The 20339-nt window shown below is 38.8% G+C and overlaps 1 protein-coding gene across 3 annotated transcripts in view; it reads left to right on the top strand.

Annotated features, from left to right (window-relative positions):
- Positions 1–20339, top strand: part of RARB (retinoic acid receptor beta) — a 399083-nt gene that overhangs the window by 317568 nt on the left and 61176 nt on the right. For all 3 annotated transcript variants that reach the window (XM_089532927.1, XM_089532928.1, XM_089532926.1), the window contains one exon: positions 13076–13217. In XM_089532927.1, coding sequence (XP_089389053.1) covers positions 13076–13217 — 142 coding nt within the window. The remainder of the gene's footprint in view (positions 1–13075; positions 13218–20339) is intronic.

The raw sequence follows: 20339 nt of genomic DNA, 5'->3' as shown, positions 1-20339 counted from the left end.
GTATGTTTAGCCTGGAGAAGAGACATTTAAGAGATGATATGATAGCCCTGTATAAGTATTGGTAGGGGTGTCATATTGAGGATGGAGCAAGCTTGTTTTCTGCTGCTCCAGAGAATAGGACCTGGAACAATGGATGCAAGCTACAGAATAGAGATTCCATCTAACATTAGGAGGAACTTTCTGACAGTGAGAGCTGTTTGACAGTGGAACACACTCCCTCGAAGAGTGGTGCTGTCTCCTTCCTTGGAGGTCTTTAAACAGAGGCTGGATGGCCATCTGTTGGGGATGCTTTGATTGAGAGTTCCTGCATGGCAGGGGATTGGACTGGATGGCCCTTGTGGTCTCTTCCAACTCTATGATTCTGTCATTCTATGATTCTATCCTATTAAAACACCTCTAATATCAACCAATATAAAGATACTTAAAAGCTTTATAATGTTTATAAAATATACTTTAAAAGATCTTTTTGCATCATTAAACAGCACCAACAGACACTAGCAAAAGTGAATAGGAATGTGTTGATACAAAAGCAGTGTGTGATGTTCCTTCCTTCATCTATGCTAAACACACAGATGAAAGTTCGTAATGACGGTGTCTGTTGAGGAGAGGGGAGTTGAGTTGGGGAAGAGGCAGTTACATAAGAGGAGGCCCATTACCTCAAAGTCATTTTAAAGTTTTTCTAACTTTCGTCTTTTAATTGGCACACTATTTTTTTTAGTTAGAAACAACAGAGAAATAAGGCAAATACCTTCTCTTCGCAGGTATATTGTGTCTCAGAGTCTACTCATATTGACCAACTATATCACTATGATATCACTGTGATTGCCATGGTTCTGTTCTGTATAATTCAATAGAATTTGTTGTTTGGTTTGAATGCATCGAATTAAGACTGCTTCCCTGAATTATCTTTTCAGAGATTTATAAATACCTTAGGAAACTACAGACTCCAAGAATACATACATTGGAGCCATGGCAGTTAATGTGGAATGAAAATGCTGTGATGGTGCAGTATGGATACACCCTCAATTAGCACTTATTCTGCATTTCAGGGATACATAATGTGTCATCCAGTTAACTCCGTGTATTTGTTAACAATCCAAAAGGCTCTGTGTGGGAAGGTTTCTTAAGTCTATTGCTAGTTTGAAGCATTTATATATATGCCAAATCTGCATGTCCAATTCATTCGTAAATGTGTAAAGTATGTGGATTCCCTCTTCTTCACAGGGTAGTGTTGGTAACTGCCAGCACATACATACAACGCCCCCCATGAACCCCACCTGTGAAATTTGCACTGGTTTATATGTTATAATTGCCCATGTTGAAGTGGTAGTCTGATGATCTTGCTGGGTTCACTGATCTCAATTTCCTGGACCATTGCAGATGATCCTTTAGTAGCTTTTGAAGCAGTGCAGTAGATCAAGATATGTGTCCACTGTAGAGTCATTAGCAACAGCTTCATCATGCATGTATCCATACATTACTGACCCCTCTGCATTTATAAACTCAGAACTTGACTGTAAATGTGTCCTGTTTAAGATATGTAAAATGAAGAGACTGCCTGTGCAGCATAAGCAAGTACTTTTCGATTGTTGGGTTAAATTATTTGGGGGAGACATAATCTCATGTGCTTATTTGCCTATTGATTTTGCATGTATACCATTAGTTCCTTTACAGTCAATGAGCACAGCATGCATACTATGAAGATGACCTTGTTTGGCTGGTAATGTTGGTGGAAATAACTGGCTCTGAGAAAGTCAGCATGTCAGATTAAATGGGTATTGGAAGATGTCTCTTAAAAAGGTAGCTTCTTATGTTGCAGGACCATCTTCTTAATAAAGTAGATCCCACAAGTGAGCCAAGTCCATGATTGATTTCATACCTTGTCAACTTCCACTCTGTAGGACTCAATTTACTGAAGACAAATGTCCAGCTATCCACTGTGTGAATTGTCCTTGTATTTTAATCTTTGGCACAGCAGAGATGTTTCTTTTACCATATTCTTTTCTGAATTTCCTTCTCTCTTCTTCTCACTATTCCATCACTTTCACATATTAAATACCGCTAAATATGAAGAATTTTGTACACTTTCAAAAGGAGCAGCATGTTTAATTTGAGTTATGTCCTCCTGTTCTGTAAGACAACTGTAAGTAGCCTGTTGGCTGTTGCAGCAAAAACTGCAAAAGTCTTCTGTGAGATATAGGCAAACTTCTAGATGTTTGAGTTCACTTCCCATCAGATCCAGTTATCATGGCCAGTCATCAGGGATGATGGGACTTGGAACTCAGAAACATCTAGAAGGTTGTTGATTCCCAAATTCCACCATGTTAAAAATAGCTGATACTTTTTCGCATGTGTGTAATTTCATCTCTGTATTTGTACTGAGAATGAACAAGCATTAAATTATTTCTCAAACAAGCTAATTCATTAAAATTTAAAATATTAAAGCAAGATTGGGCCAAGTGCAGTTCACAGGCTGCATGCAACCCACAGATCCCCTAATGGTCAAATTTCTCCCAAATGCCCAAAAATAACCTCTAAGGGGTGGAAAGGGAGTTTCAATCACATTTGGAGACCCCCTGGACCCTCCAGGAGTCAAAATGATATTTTTTTGCCAATTTAAAAAAGGTTTTTGCCTCTTATTTGACCCCAAATGCCCTCTAGGGGTCCAAGAAGATTGAAAAACCATGCTTCCATGTTGCTTCAGTAGCATATGGGGGCAAAAAAAAATCCTTATTTTCAGGGGCAGGTGTGATGGGAGGTTTGGCCCCTCAACATCTCCTGGAGGGCTAATGTGCCCCCCCGTCTTCCACCCCATCCCTACATTAAAGGGTGAGATCTTCCCCTGAATGGGGGCAATGTCTATAAATTGGGATTGTTCCAAACAAATTGAAACTGCTCGAATATAAGGGAAGTTCAATTTAAAAAACAACAACAATCTTTCATAATATATATTCTTTGCCCAAAGAAACAAATGTTGTTAGTAAGGTTGTGCTACTGGAGAAAAGGAGCTTTTCACATCTTTAAAGCATGTGTAGATTTGAACTTGCCTCTTGCGTAACCTTTATCTTCAAATGGTGAAAAATAAAGAACAAAGTCAAGTGACAAGAGCAACATCTAGAGCCTCTTCTAGACTACACTGTCATAGCATTATGATTTGACTTTAACTGCCATGGATGCACCCTATGAAATCCTCAGGTTTGTAGACACTGGTATGCTCTGGCTGAGAGCTTTAAAGGCCCCTAAACTGCAAACCTAAACTACAATCCCTCAGGATTCCAAAGGTTGAATTCAGGGCAGTCAAAGTGGGATCATCACACCAGGTCACTTCCGTTTTAAATAACTCAGCAAATGCTTGTGAGCCCTTGTTTTGTTTGAACAACTTCTAAAAGTAGGGAAAGACATTTGATTCAGTACCAGTGTTTCATGTACATTTAATCTGACCATACTCAACAACATTTCATATTAGAGTTCTTCCGTAATTTTTAAAAATGTGGGCCCTTGGTATGTGCTGTGGTTTGGTTCTATGGATAGAAATGCATGGATACCAAAATGCATGGATCCTCAAATCCCATTAAATACAATGGTGTAGTAAAATGGTGTCCATGTATAAAAGAGCAAAATCAAGTTTTGCTTTTTGGAATTTGTGTGTGTGTGTGTGAATATTTTCCGTGGATGCATAATCCACGGATATGGAGGGCCTGCTGTAATCTGGAATGCTGAACTGCACCCTGCTTATTTAAAACATTTTCTGTTATGGTGGTGGTGGGGAACACAAGAAAAAGCTTTCATTACTTCAGACATAATAATTTGGGAGTGCTGAATAGAAATACATTAATATCTGGGGGGAAAGCAGCTACATAAATGGTTTGGGAAAGTGTCATTCTTTAGTAAGAAATACTGTGGTTAATTAATTCTTGCTCCTGGGAGGTCAGCCTGGGGCACTCATTATTGTCTTAATTGGTGGTATAAATCCTGAAGCCCTGGAAGAAATAAAACGAAGAGTAGTTAACAGTAGATGGCATTTTAGATATCCTTTAGCTGGTTGAAGCACATTCAGAAATTGTGACAGTTTACGAGTTCAGTGGGTTAGAGGTCTGGCCCTAACTAAATTAGGTTAGAGTGCGTTGAATATATATATTTTAAAACAGCAATAATTCATCCCTGTATTTGGAATTCAGCAATGGAAGGAACTTGGATCTTTCTCAAATCAGAAACACCCCTCCCCATTCCATTTCTGATACTAAATTATTTTCGTGAGACTTTTTGACTGAATTTTCCAGAGGCTAAAATAATTGAACAGATATTATGAAGAAGAATGTATGTGTGTGTGTTAAAAAGTCACACAATTCATCTTAAAACACAGGGTTGATGGTGTAATTCAGATTTCGTACTCTCAGCACATCTTTGTCATATGCATTTGTTTCACAAAATTCGTGGGTAAATCTTGTAAACTTTGTTGTCATTATAGTCAAACCATGTTGTGCCTAGTCTCATCTTATTGTGGGCACTAACAAACATAAAAACACTAATAGGCTTTTGTTTCTAAAAAGCAAGGGGTGTTACAGGTCCATTTTGGACTAAATTATGAAGTAGACATTTTCAGTAAGAAATGTTTAACTGCTAAAGTATACAATTTAACCTTCTGAGATGATACTGTAGAAGAAAAAGGTAAAAGCAGAACACATCAGTGGTATATTTAGAGAGCAATACTACACCCACTTGCTTTTTGGTAAGGTCCATTGAATTCAATGGATTGTGACTCACAAAAATAATGTAGTTCCTCATTTGACTTTGACTAATTTGTACTGAATTTATACAGAGAAAAGTATGAGCATTTCTTCAGAAGTTACATATATAATAATATTGACAGTTCAAAATCAAACCTTTCAAATATCTGTAATGCCATTATGTTTTGTTCTCTGTTGTGCAAAGCTGGTTCATGCACCTGTAATTGTCTATCTGACAGCTGGTGAGGAGAAGAAAGGGGGGAAACCATGTGTATGTGTAAGGGAGAAAGAGAAAGAGAGAGAGAGATTCAAATTCATGTGTGCACTGCAATTGGTTTAGAGCATATTGCTTGCATCAGAACAATTAAGATGCTGAATTTTATGCCAAATGCCTTTGGGAGCATGTTAGACATGAATGGCCCTAGGGACTGGGCACACATTGCAAACAGAGTCAACACTGGGCACTGGTTCCAGCAAGGCTGAAAATCAGGGCTTCCTGGACAAGACTTTCTTTCTGAAGAAACAATTAGAATTTCTAAGTTGCTGAAGAAGGAAGAAAGATATCTGCTAAGCTTCCCTGCATTCCAGAATGATGAGAAGAACAAAGTACAGTATAGGGTTTCCATTCTGCTGGACATTTGCTTTTTCTCTGGGAGTATAGAATAAACTAGTCCGTTCTGTGAGCATCATTGCATAAAGGACAGAATTTTACCAAGAGAAGTTGCATCTAGAGAAATTCGGCTTTCTATGCAACTCTTACAGGAACAGAGGAGCGTTTCTGTAACTGAACCTGGCAATCATAATCTGTTTAAAGAGATGGCCTCAGCATTTTCTTGAGCAACTATTAGTATCCAAATTTAGACAGAGCTTTGTCATAATCCGTCTTTGGGTTTGCTTGTTGTGCAGTACCTTCAAGTCAGCCATGTTGATCTTTGCTGTTATCCTTAGCACCCATCAAATCGACTTCGATTTATGGCCACCCTATGAATGAGACACTTCCAAGTCCATTGATCATCAACTGCCCTGCTCTGGTCTGTGCCCTGGCTTCCTCGATTGAGCCTATCCATCTAAATGGGTCTTAAATAAGCACAGCACTTGGAAAATGAGAATGAGCAGATATATACAAGTGGCTCAGCGATTAAGACACTGATTCTGATGATCACAAGATCAGCAGATCGACGATTTGAGGCCTAAGTGCCATGTGACGGCACTAGTCCAAGCTTCTTCCAACCTAGAAGTTCGAAAGCATGTGAAAGATAGATAGGTACCACATTGGTGGGAAGCGTTCCATGTGGTCATGCTGGCCACGTGACCACAGCATTGTCTCTGACAACGCTGGCTCTTCGGCTTAGTAACGGAGATGAGTACTGCCCCCTACAGTCAGTTACCAGTAGACGTTCATGTCAAGGGTTCATGTCTTTACCTTTACCTTTTTACATCCTAATAGGGCACATTAGATGATATCCTATGTTATAAATGCAAAGAAGCAGAACTCAGAATTCTGGAAGGACAGACAGCTTGCTGAAGGGACTGCTGCCTCTTTGAAAGCCTGAATTTTAACTGAGCCATTTCTTGTTTCCTGTAGCATGCAAAGTCAGCATTTAAACTTGGAATTTGTTTATCTGCCATTGTAAATAAGATGAGGTATGTGGCTTGCTGGAGATCACTGAAGTATTTTCAAAACAAAAATATCATGCCAAATCAAGCAGATGTAAAAAAAAAAACCCCAAATCTTTTGAAGCACAGAATGCTCATAATGGTGAATTTTAAAGCACATGAGTTGCCAAAATGTGATATATGTATGGAGAGAAAGGATGGTGTGATTTGTATAGATACATTGGATGTTTTCATACTGCCTGTTACCAAGGTAATACAGTCCATAGGGATTGTATTGGTTTGAAATGCCCTTGAATTTTGAGCAAGGGGGCTTTTGGCTTACTATCCCAGAGGATGTGATACACACAATGATTTCCTTTGTACCCAGATGGTATTCTGAAATCCTTTGTAACACCGGTGATTAAATCTGTTCAGATTTTCTTTAAGCAACCTATCCCTGAACTAAACTCTTTCATGTCTGACATAGTAATAGACAAGCATTACAAAAGTAAATAGCAACAAGGCCCCCCTCCCTTTTTTGGCATTGTGTTAAAGTAACATTGTCTAAATGGGCTACTTTGGCTTTAAATAATGGACCTAGTAACTGGCTTTATTTGCTCCCTGGGTACATGTGGTTTCACATACTGTTCTCCATTTTCAATGGGGCAGATAAGGTATCAACACAATTAAAAGTGAAAAATAATCTTGTCTACTTTGCCAGTGGTGAATGCTCAGAGAACACATACTGATACAATAGATTCTGAATAATTTATACGAGCCATATTTTCCCCCTCCTTGTAATCTGTAAATGAGGACACCTAATGCGACATGGCCAGGATGATACTCTATCCATCTCCTGTTAAGATAAGAAGATGCTGTGAGGAGAGGGTGAATGGAGAGATGGAATATGCACTTTGGTATAATGTAATTTTGAAGTCTAGGGAAACGGAGCAGGTGAGGTCTCGATCCAAAAGACGATGCCTGTTCAAAAGCATTTGCATTTGTGAACCATTGTTTGCTTATGGCAAAGTGTACATTTAAAGGCTCGGAACCTGCACTACTCAGTCATTCTTTTCTCCTTCATGAGATTAAAACCAAAGCACCTGTCTTCTTCCTAGTTAGTGCATGTGCACAGAAGAAAAAACTCCAGTAATATTGCCTCCTCTGCAGGCCATGTTCAAATACAAGAAGTGTGGTTTTGAACACATTGTTCTTTGAATATATTATTTTGCATGGCAGTGATAATATTCTTCCTGCTTATTTTTTGTCGCTGACACTCCCATGTGCCTATCACAGAAGATTTATGTGGGTGCTGTTGTGCCTATTAACACTAATGAGAATTGTTCATGTAAATTCTTTATGCCTCACAGACATAATATATCCCTTGCAAGAGTATTCAGCACTAATAAATAGAAAATCTGAGCAGTGGAGCTTTGTTGTTTTTTAAAAAAATGATGTGACTACATATCCTTCTGGCTATTAATTTAAAGATGTTATACCATTACTGTTATTGTTATTGCAAATAATAAATTATATCTTTCCATTTTAGAGTATGTGTCATTTTCCTGGGGAGAAATGTCAAATATACAAGCCAAGTTAGAGTCAGTCATGTTGCAAGATTGCAGAGGAGGCCGCATTATTTGAGTTCTTTCTTTTGTGCACTTGCACAAACTAGGAAGAATACAGGTGCTTTGGTTTTAGTTTCAAGAAAGAGGAAAGAATGAGGGGGTAGTACTCTCAAGAATGTTGGGCAAGAAGGCTGGTCCACATCATTTGGCAGAAGGAGGAAGCTGCATCAGGTGAAAAATATTTGGGGACAAAAAGCAGCCAAAATATGTATTTTATGGGACCTGCATTGCATCTCCACCTGAGCCATGCAGTGAAGCATACTGTTCCATCATCAGTGCTGAAGTAAGAAAGATTTAACATGCATTCTGACTGGCTTTTGTACATGCAATAGAGAGAGGTGCCATCTTGTTCTTCACCTCAGCAAGAAAAATATATTTGACTTTATAGTGTGTGACAAGGCGGAATAATCATTTCCCTCTGGGGATAATTCTGTATGTGACCTAGCCAGGAATAGGAAGAACAAAACTGGGATGGACCATGCTGTGGCATCTACAAAAAGACCTACACATCATAAGGCAAATACAAGGCTTCCCACCCTGTGTTTATTTCATACTAGTCAGGTAGATTTGGAGACACATTTTCAGGGATGACTCATTAGACAGGACAAATAGTTTGGGCACCCAGTTACCCCACCTACTGATTTTCTTTTCTGAATGCTCCTACATTTTTGGCCCATCCACCCCAGCTAGGCTCTGAGACCAGAGGAACATCCAGCAAGGAAGAGAAATAGCAGGTTGATGGGGATTTACAGCAAAGAATTAAGAGACATAGGGAAGCTTGAGCATCTCCATCCTCTGCAAGACACTTTTCTTCCTGGGGATATCACATCTGGAGTTGCATTTACTACAATAACTGAAGTGGAGCTGCACTTACTGCAATTCCCAATGTTTGGGAACAGTGTGTTTATAACATAGAGTTCTACCTTTTATTTTACTTTGGATCAGAGCTACTGAAAGTTTTCTCCCCCCCCCCCCCTTCGCTTATTTTCTTGGTCATGTGTTTTTCCTTTTTGCCAGCTTACTTGACATTCACAGGCTAACGATATAATAAGTACTTGCTACTTATTTTAAAAATCCCACTTATGCATCATAGATGCTTGGGATTTCTTTATTGTAGAAACATGTCTTGAATGTGTGGTTTAGTTCTAGGAAATAAGTATACTATTCACATGAACATGTAGTATGTAGGATATAGTGTGCATGTGAAAATGAATGTGATAACCCTAATGACAGGAAGGCCTTCATGGAAATTGGTTTTTTGATTGGTGTTATTAAATAACTTTATATGATATAGGTGGAAGGAGCTTTCTAGGCCATCTAGTTCAGTCCATTGCTTGAAGCATGAAATCCAGAGCTAGAGCATCCAAATCAAATGGCTATCCAGCCTCAGCTTGACCTCTTGCAGAAGTAAAAGCAATCTAGCTACATGTTTTTCGTCAAATTGTTCCTATCATCAAGACATTTCTTCTAATGTGCAAGCAGAATCTACTCTCCTTTAACTTAAATGCATTAGAGCCAATCTTGCCCTCTGGAGTGCAGAGGACAAATATGTGTCCTCTACTGTGTGATAACCCTTTAGGTATTTGAAGAGTACTATCACTTCCATCCAGCCCCACTTCAGTCTTCCCTTCTACAAACTAAACATGACCTATTCTTCCAAACTTTTCTTATTGTTTTCATAGGACCTGCCCATCAAGAGGGTCCATCAGTGTCAAAAGTGAGTGCTAGGGACATTAAATGTTGTGTTTCTATATATTGCATTTAGAAGGTGGAAGTTTTCTTCTGCCCAAGACAAAAACCAGTAGAACTTGTGAATATTAAACCCAAAATTTAAGAGAGTTCAAAGCTGAAAAAAGATACTAAGATCTGTTGGTAGATTCAAGTACTTAGACCTTACAAATATGTAACATTTTAATCTTTATTTATTTCATTATTTATGCCTCACCTTTCTATGGTTACGGATGCTTTAAAGTAACCTACAAGTTCTGAAATATAAATATATAAATGTAAAAATACAAAAATATAAATTATTAACAAATAAAAATAAAACAAGCAGAAAGTGCTAATGAAAGAATAACAATGAAATTAGACTTTCAAAAACATAAGACTTGACTTGATGGATCTTATGTTACCAGGCAAGGTTGAGACGATAATAACATATGTGCAAAGTCAATTCTGCCATGAGGCAGAGTAAGGCAGCTACATCAGGCAATGGAAGATGGGTCAGGATGGGAACTCCTCACCATATCCTTGAGTCTCCAAAGCTAGCTTGCCCTTCTCCCAGGTATAGTGGAGACAGTTAATCTTTCATCATATCTGAACTAAGATTCAACTGGCAGCCTGACTGGAATCTGTGTGTGGTCGAATTGGCAAGGATACCATCTTGTTTTCTGTTTCGAGCAGAAAAACACCTTGGCCCAAGTCTGCATATGTTTGACCTCTATAAAAAGTCTAATTTAACAAATATTCTCTCCCTTGGAAAATTCGGTGTGATTTTGGATATTACAATAGCAAGAACTAGTCTGAAAATGCTTACTACGTATACAGTACAAGCTGACCACCAATTATAGTGTACCATTATACAAACGTTTTCAAAAAATTTCTTTAGTTTTCCCTTGTTTTCTCAGTTCTTTGGCTTGTATTTCATGGCCAGTCCTAGCAGTACACCGCATAACAGTCTTATAAATGTTGTAGCGCCACCAGGACTTGACAGAAACACTCTTTTTGTGAGCCAGATCCCATATAAGTGTTGCTTGATTCGTTTTAGTTAATTCTTTAATGAAATTTCCCCTGTCAAATTCTCTGAGGCTCCCAGAAACAGCATGTCCAAGCTGTAGATATTTAGAATGAGGAATGTCAGTGGCATGGAACATTTTTGACTTAAACTCAAGTGTTCTGTGGATGGAGGGGAAGAAAGGCCAGTTTCCAGCATTGTCATTTTGTCTGCCAAATAACTCCTGTCTAAGCAAACAGGACGGATACACCTCACCTCCTGCAAGCATTTTGATACATACCTTTTTTAAAAAAGTCTAGTAAACTATCTGGAACACATTTTTAGTACCAGAGCAGTATGCAGGGAAGATGGGAGGGACTGAAAATCCCAGTTCTACCGCTAAGTTGCATTTAGGCTTTAAAATGTCTTATTTCCTCTATTGCTTATAGAAACTGATGCCTTCCTGTTCTCTGTGGTTGCAAATTCAAGCTCTTCCTGTAAGCGAGATGGCCCTTCTCATATTCCTTCTTGAGCAATTGTAATTAAAACTTTAGGTTAAAAGGATTGCCTAGGTCTGGTAGCCTAACAGGACAACTGTCAAACGGGTGACCTATAAATGCAAGTCAAATGGCTAGAGTATCCCTTCTTGTAATGATTATATTGTGGGTTTTGTTTCCCTTGTTCTCTGGATTGGGTGGCTCATTTTATATTTTATTTTTTAAATGTGTTGTTGCTTTGGTTTCCTGTCATACTAGCAGCAATGTGAATTTGTGCCCAAAGAGACCTTCACACAGGTTGCAGTGACTGCCATTCATGCTAATTGGGTGTTTACAGTTTCTACTACTTATTCTTCCATTTCCCACCCACCCCACTCTGCCACAGCCTTCAGAATCATGTTGTATACCTTTCCAAAAGGCCCCCTGACTCTCAGGAGCAGCATTTCTAGCACTACAACACTAATCTCTGCCTATATTCTTTGGATTCAAGTCATGGTGATTTTCAGGGCCACACCACAGGCCTGGCTGAGGATTTTTTCTTTCCTGATTCAAAAGACAAGGTGACGACCCTTTCCATGTACTGATGTTACTGTATAGCATCCTTTGCCACACTTGGAAAAAAAACCGGGCTACCTCAAGGAGTTTAAAGCACTTGGCACACACAGGTGTGTGCTCCCAAATATTTGCTACTCCTTCCTACCATAACCAACTGCTGCTAAAGCCAGTCTGCCTACTCTGTCTTATGAAAGAGCTAGGCCTGCATTTCTTGGAGTAGGGGGAACAGAAAAAATATATTTTAAAGACAACTTTCCAAATCAAGAAAGATCTGAGATACCACAATTTTCTGTTATAACTTGAAGCAATTTTATTAGATTTTTAAAAAATTACCTGGTATCTTGCTCATTTGTGAAGATGAGAACAAGCACTTCTGGGTTCTTAAAATGGCTGAAAGAACCCTTGAATTGGTAACACACGGCCCAGTGCTGGTATTATTTTGTTTTGGTATTATTATCCAAGCAAGTGGTCGAAATGAAACATGAATAGTTTATGCAGGGAGTGTTTCACTCCGGATTTTTGCTGTTGGCCTGAATTTGGTACTTAGTTGTCCCACCTTGGATTGGCTGTTCATTTTCTAACAAGATAAACTCTTTATCTTCTTTGGTTTTAGAAGTATATTGGGTTAGATCATGCTAGCCATACTTACAGTAGGCTGATTGAATCTATGGCACTTAAATAATCATGATCAGTGAATTGGATTGATGTCATATGTACTCTGATTTAGTCCGAAATCAGTCCGTAATGTTGCATCCCTAGAACTGTGAAAAGTAGGCGATTTCAGTGTGATTTCATTGTACCTGCATCTGGTTCAATTAAAATGTTTTTGTTGCTTACCAAAAGGAATCTACCAAGAGGATCCATTGTTGATTAAGGAAGCCAGAAATGGTTCAAGGAAGGAAGAAAAAAATGACCTTGGATTTATATAACACATTTGCCATGCCTGTGCACTGGTTTATACATTCATTCTGGTGGTATTGAGATTACTTGATGAGCCACTCCTGCAGTGTGAATTAATAAACGGCTGTTCTCACAGGCCTAAACAAAGTAGTTCATGCAACTTCTTCTCCGTGTTGTTAGAGTGACATATGTGGACCACCAGGCTTTGTCCTTCAGTTTCTGAAAGCATGTTCTTTGTACTGGCTGCCTTTGTCTCTTTGGTAAATAGAGTTGTTTATTTTTGATTGAATGGTATTTCCCATGTTGCAAAGGAGCCGTATGAGATGTTGAATATTTCATAAAGGCTTGAAGGTTATCAAATCTAGTCACAGAGTTGCAGTTCTTTCAGTCACTTCACAGAACAATTGGCAACATGATGAGAGGCTTCATTACATTCTCTTTTTTTCTGCTTGATTGCAGGGTTTTTTCCGCAGAAGCATTCAGAAGAACATGGTTTATACATGTCACCGAGATAAGAACTGTGTTATTAATAAAGTCACTAGGAATCGCTGCCAGTACTGCAGACTACAGAAGTGCTTTGAAGTGGGAATGTCCAAGGAATGTGAGTTGATGGTAGAAATTGTCTCATTTGCCTTATCTGTCTTATCTGTTTGGGTCACAGTGGTGGTCTTGGGGATGTGGCATATTGGGGTCAGAAGTAGGGATGAACAAATGTGTCTGCTTCACTTTCTATAATGTTTATATCTTATAAGCACAAATCAGTTCCATTCCATTTTTCCATCCATTTGCAAATATTTTTAAAACCTTCATGAAAATTCATAGGAGCCTTTGTATGCAATTTTGTACCCACAATTCTCCAACATACCTGTTCCTTGCAATCACCTACCCCTGATATACATTTTTTTTTTGTTTAAAAAATGATAATGTATACATTTTGGCATTTTCACCAATATATACATTCTATACACAGTTTTAGATTTGAAAACTGTACCACAAAAATCAGAAGTGAAAAACTCAAAAGATAATTATTCTAGTTTGCATATTCGCTTAGGACAGCATGGGCAAAGTGGAACTGTATGTGACTCCAAGGCTGTTTTTTTGGCCCTTGCCCCCTTCAAACTCTGTGAACCTCTTTCCCAAATTCCTTTCTCTGCTCCCCAAAAAAGAGATAAGCTGTCATTCTTAGAAGTTTCCAAGAACAGCAGTTCATTGTTTGAAAAGTTTTATAGGCCTCCCCCTTCATTGTTTAACATTTAAAAAGTACAACTTTTCCAAAAACTTACATGAACTTCCAATTACTTTGGGGTGGCTCTGCTGCTGTTGCTATTTTGGTAGTCCATGTATTCCCCAAAATTGCCTGGGGTAGAAAATTAACTCCTGAACCTTCCACAATTTAGGGTGTACAAATCTAGTTTACAACCCCATCTCTAGTCAGAAATTGTAATAGCTGCTTTTATAAAAAGGTCTTGTTGTATCTAATAAGGAGCATGTCAATATAATGCAGGGCTTTTCTATGGGACTTGAATGTGATAAAGCCCTGCATGCTACACAGTGATTCTGTTGTCAGTCGAAACAGCATCTCAGTGGTGTTAGCATGGATTGCAAAGTCATCAGGAAGGAAAAATGTGCAAGCTTTCACGCACCGTGGTTCCTCCTTTTTATGGTTACTGCTTCCTGTATGTGTACTTTAACACAAATATATTTATCCTGCACCCATAGATTAGACATACTATGCAACGTCATGGGCAAAATCAGAACAAAAGAAAACAGCTTTGGAAGAAGGGTGCCTATGAGGGAAGATTGGTGAGCACGAAGACATGTGCATAGTCAGATTTAAAAATAAATTCCTGCAGAGATCTAGGAAAAATGGCAGGTCTATGGTTGAGATGGAGTGAGGCATGAAGCCTTTGCCATGAACCCCACTTTAACAGTGTTGCAAATGTTGTGATGTTTCCTTTCTTGTTTTTTTCTCTCTCTGAGGTTTAGTCTTACATGACAGTTGCAGCAACCCTTGTAAATATGCATGCAGCAAGTGGGAGCATTCTAATAACAAATCCATGGCCCCTGTGCCAACAGGGATAGAGAAAAAGAGCCAAGCAAAACAAAAGTGTCAATCAGCATGCTTGGGTGAATCCCAAAGTATGGAGAAATATACCCTCCACCAAAGAAAAATAGAAGCAACAATCAAAGTTGCGCAACATCCTCCAAAAGCAACAACAAACCCCAAACCACAATTAATATACTCTTAGCCCATCTGCTGTTTCACCTCGCCTGTTATATGTACAGCGCTGTGTAACTCTACAGCACTATATAAATAAAGCATAATAATAATAATAATAATAATAATAATAATAATAATAATAATGTGTGTAACCCAATAATGCAACTTTTAAAAGGTTGCTCTGCCTTCCTTTAACCAGTGTTCCTTGCAGGATTACATCTGATATAGACTACTAGGGAAAAAATCACTTTCCATTTTTCTTTTTCCCAAGATACACTTAACATTCTCTTGAATATCTCTTGAATAAGAAAAATGGAAAGTGAATTAGCTTGCTCACCACCTAATAATTTATATTAAGCTGAACAACAGAGCATCTGGTTGGAATCCTGAATGGGAATCTTTTCTCTTTTGATTCTGGAACTCTTCAATAACAACAGCCAGAACCCAGTCAGACACCAGTTTGCAAACAAGGACACTGCCTGTCGTCTTCTTTGAATAGTTGCACCAAGGGAAAGGCCTTTTAGCTTGGCCTGGCAGCATAACCATTGGTCAGAGAATGAAAGCAAACAGCATCAGAGCAAGGCAAAAACAGCCAGAAGTATAGGCAACAAACATCTTTTTTTTTCTCCAGTGTGAATACCTGCTTTGTTTTTGTTTTCTGCCAAACTAAAATAAAACTTGACATTCTGAGGTGTATTTGAAGGCTAGCATCATTTACTCTTCCATTCTATAGCTGAAGTATTTCAACTGAAAGTTGGTGAATCCAGGCCTAACAAGGGAAGAGCAGCTTAGTTATCAGTTGTTAAGTACTCTAACTTTGCCTTGCCATTTGAAAGACAATTAAATGATTAAAACAATAAAACAGTGGTAAAACCAACAAACAAGAAGGCAATAAAACAATAACAGCAAGCAGTAAATTAAACAAACTATGAGGCTTGAAATGAAACTGCTGCCCTCAGCATCTTCTTCCCCACCCCATCTTTTCAGGATGAGAGCTACATTTGGTGTTGGATGACATGTTGGGGGGGCCACATACCAGTGGATATGGGGACATGAGCAAGGGAAATGGAGCAGGCAAGGTAGGACATGAACCAAGCACGCACGCACACGTACATATGTAAACAAAAGGGATGCTCACATTTTACATTCAGTGCATACACAGTCTAAGAACATGTGTACAGAGAATGTTGAATCATAGAAGCATAAAGGTGGAAGGGACCTCATCCAACCCCCTGCTCATTGGAGTATCTTTGGTTAAAGCATTCCCAGCAGGACATCCCTCTGCAGACATACAGATTAGCCATCTGTATATCATGTACACATGCTGAACAAGTGGTATGAATATACAAGTGTATGAACTGGAAACCTATGTACAAATATACACTGATTGTAAGAGTGTTGAATTTAATGCATGAGGACATATACAGTGCTATTGGGATCTTCAGTGAGTTTGGGAAAAGTCTCTTCCCTCTCTCTTAGCACTTCTGGTGAAGACCTCTGGGGAGGGGCAAGTTTTAAGCCTGTCCCCAATAACCTGTCTGTATCAGAATAACTGGGAGAGCACATCTGGGTATCCTAAAAGTATAGTGTCTAGATCAAGAGAAGTAATAGTGCCACTATATTTTGCTTTGGTCAGGCCCCACCTGGATTATATCCAGTTCTGGGCATCACAATTCAAAAAGGACATTGAGAAACTGGAGCGCATCCAAAGGAGGGCAACTATAATGGTTAAGGGTTTGGAAACCATGTCCTATGAGGAATGACTTAGGGAGCTGGGAATGTTTAGCCTGGAGAAAAGAAGGTTAAGAGGTGATATGATAGCCCTGTTTAAATATTTGAAGGGGTGTCATATTGAGGAGGAAGCAAACTTGTTTTCTGCTGCTCCAGAGAACAGGACTCGGAACAATGGATGCAAGCTCCAGGAAAAGAGATTCCACCTCAACATTAGGAGGAACTTCCTGACAGTAAGGGCTGTTTGACAGTGGAACAAACTCCCTCGGTGTGTGGTGGAGTCTCCTTCTTTAAAGGTCTTTAAGCAGAGGCTGGATGGCCATCTGTCGGGGATGCTTTGATAGAGATTTCTTGCATGGCAGGGGGTTGGACTGGATGGCCCTTGTGGTCTCTTCCAACTCTACGATTCTATGATTCTATGATCAAGATTGCTGTTTCTTCATTGCTGTTATTAGGTGGAGTCTCCCTAATCCAAAATGTTTGGGATCAGAAGTGTTTGGGATTTCAGATTTTTATTTTTTTGGATTTTGGTTTAGTTGTATTTGCATATATGTACATGAGGATATATACATATATGTACATATGTACATGATGAGATATCTGGGAGATAGGTTTATCTTTCATAAACATCTTATACACATACCCTGACGGTCATTTTATACAATATTTTTAAATACTTTTACACATGTTTGTGTACACTGACCCATCAGAAAGCAAAGATGTCACTATCAGCCACCCATGAAAAATCATTTTTGTTTTTGGAATATTTCAGATTTCAAGATTCCAGATAAGGGGCACTCATCCAGTAGCAGCACTGAAAAATCAATCTGCATTCTGCTGCCTTGCTGATGAGTAATCATTTGTGCAGCAAGGAAGGGTATGCAGAGCTCTTTGAGTCACTATATATGCTGCATACATTTCAGCAGAGCTTAGAAGTAATATATTATGGATAGGTGCAGTTGCATATAAGATGTCACTCTTCTTGGTAATAGGTGAAACATAGGAGATTATCACACTGGCTTTTTTCTCCTGAATGTGACTTTTTGCAAAGTATGGTAGAAAACCCAATTGGGTACAAGATGCCTCCAATCTGGGCATGAAACTGTGCGATAATATCCATTTTTACATGGTCTCAGCCCATGACCAGATCAGGAGGGGGGGCATGAGATACTCTCCATAGTTTTAAGAGTAACATAATGAAGAGGAATTATATTATGCCAATAGTGTAATGAGTAACTTTTTCTAGTTACCGTTAAACATTACTTTATAAGATCATTTTGAGGCATTTTGACATGTTATGCCATTCTATTATCCAACCTAAGAATTTTTCAACAACAACAAAAAGAATAATAGAATCATAGAGATCACAAGGGCCATCCAGTCCAACCCCATTCTGCCATGCAGGAAATCTCAATCAAAGCATCCCTGACAGATGGCCATCCAGCCTCTGTTTAAAGACCTCTAAGGAAGGAGACTCCACTACACTCCAAGGGAGTTTATTCCACTGTCAAACAGCCTTTACTGTCAGGAAATTCCTCCTAATGTTGAGGTGGAATTTCTTTTCTTGTAGTTTACATCCATTGCTCTGGGTCCTAGTCTCTGGAGCAGCAGAAAACAAGCTTGCTCCCTCCTCAATGTGATATCCCTTCAAGTATTTAAACGGGGCTATCATGTCAACAAGTAAGACACCAAGTGATAGGAATGATTTAATTTTTAAAGTACTGTAATCTTCCAAGCTCTGGAACACAACCAGTATAGCTTAGATGGCAAGGACATAACTGCAGGATTTTATTGCAGGTCTATTTTGTATCATGTACTTCTGTGTCTGTATTTATGGGGTGATACTCTGAAGGCACCAGATCCCATCTGATCTTGGAAACTAAACAAGGTCCCCTGTAGTTAGTCCTAGGATGAGAGACCACAAACAAATACCAGGTGCTGTAGGCTATATTTCAAAGGAATGAACTGGCAAAACCACCTCTGAGTATTCCTTGCCTACGAAAACCCTAAAAAATTCATTGGGTCACCATATGTCAATAGGCAACCTGAAGACACAAAAGCATGCAGAGAGAGAGAGAGGGATTTATGGTATCCTTCCTAATTTTAAGCTTACTTTCTATTCTTTTTGTGGACTAGACACATGATTTTTGCTCTTGAACTGAGTACTGTACATCTGTATTTCTCTGTGTTTATCATGAGAAGCGGGCTTCCTAACCAAACTGTAATGTATACCATGGATCTAATCTAAACATCTGTGTTTCTTTAGTTACCTTGTATTTTCAGTCAAAAGAGAGTGCTGCAGACTTAGATGTGAAAGCAAAATAGATCCTAAACTCTGTCTTCTCTGTACAAGCTTTAGAAGCATATGGGGTCTGCAACACAAGATGCCATGGCTTGCACCTGCACTAAGAAACAATATTGTAGTTAGAGCTAGAGTGCCTACATATTGCCTATATAAATTACTTGCTAAACTCTTAACAAAGCAGAACTCTGTGGGGTTTACATGGATTTAGAGACCATATTAAATATAGTTGATAATAATTCAGATTCAAGAGTTGGCAAGGAAGCAGAATAATAAAATTATCAATATCTTCAGGTTAAATTAAATTAAGATACCTGAACATCTGGCTATAGTAACAAAGAACAAGGCTGTTTTGACTTTAGGCTGCAAGCTTATGCATGCTAACCTTTAACTAAGCCCCACTGAACACAGCAGAACTTACTGCCAAGTAAACATACATAGCCTGCTATCCAGGACTGTTTAGATCAGTTAGTCTTTAACTCCTTTGGATTTGTAGGCACATTTGGAAATTTGAAAAACTATTATAGGCAACCTGACAAGGTGGCTGCCATGAGGAACTGCCTAGGAACAGGAATAATTTCCCGAGAAATAAAATTACAAGGCAGAGAATGGGTTTGAGCCCCAAATAATAAATCACACATTTTAAACCTCACCCACCATGATATCTATCTCATAGGACAAAAAAAAGGGAAGGAGCCTTGATGTGAGTCAAAGTGCTCTACGTTTTCCACAGAGTTCTGCAAATATCTACGTTCTGCACCCAAAACATTATTCACTCAAAATATTAAATTTTTATGTTAACAGCACATGTCCTCAACATTTCACTTGTCCATTGCAACAAATGTTTTGATGGTCCTTCATGAACCAAAGCTTTGAAGATGAAATCTACTTCCATTTCATTAGTCTAAATCTGGAAACAGCAATATGGCATCCACGGACTACCACAGACGCCATACTAGGTACTTACTGAATCCCTCTCTCTGTGTGTACATGCCTCCAAATTGCCTGTCGATCAGTGGTCATTGGTTTTTTAAGGCAAGGAATACTCAAGAGATGGTTTTTCCTGTTCCTTCCCCTGAAATGTAGACTACAGCACTTGGTATTCATTGTAGGTCTCCCATCCAAGTACTAACCAATGCTGACCAAGCTTAGCTTTCAAGATCAGATCTGGTGCCTTTGCTTCTCATTAATTTTTAAAATCTTTTAAAATTAAATTTTAATTTTTCAAAGATGGGTGCCTGGAAAGCATAGTGCAGGTCTCTAAATATCCTTTCCTTTCCTTTGGTTGTCCCAAAAGCATTCATCAGAATGCCAAAGAGTGCAAGGCAATGGGAGATGAACGCTCTGGTTTCTAGGATTACTGGCCAGCTAACTAAAATGAGTGATCAGTTTCTTTCTTCCTTTATTTAAGAAAAGGGACCCCGGTAAGCCAAGGAGATTGAGGAAGAGTGGGGAGCATCAACTGGGGA

The sequence above is a fragment of the Sceloporus occidentalis genome, unplaced genomic scaffold (genome assembly GCF_023333645.1).
Source record: "Sceloporus occidentalis isolate IW3139 unplaced genomic scaffold, rSceOcc1.0.p SCAF_7, whole genome shotgun sequence".
NCBI classification, from domain to species: domain Eukaryota; kingdom Metazoa; phylum Chordata; class Lepidosauria; order Squamata; family Phrynosomatidae; genus Sceloporus; species Sceloporus occidentalis.
Note: the sequence above shows the minus strand (reverse complement) of the source record. Positions and strands in the feature narration are given on the sequence as shown.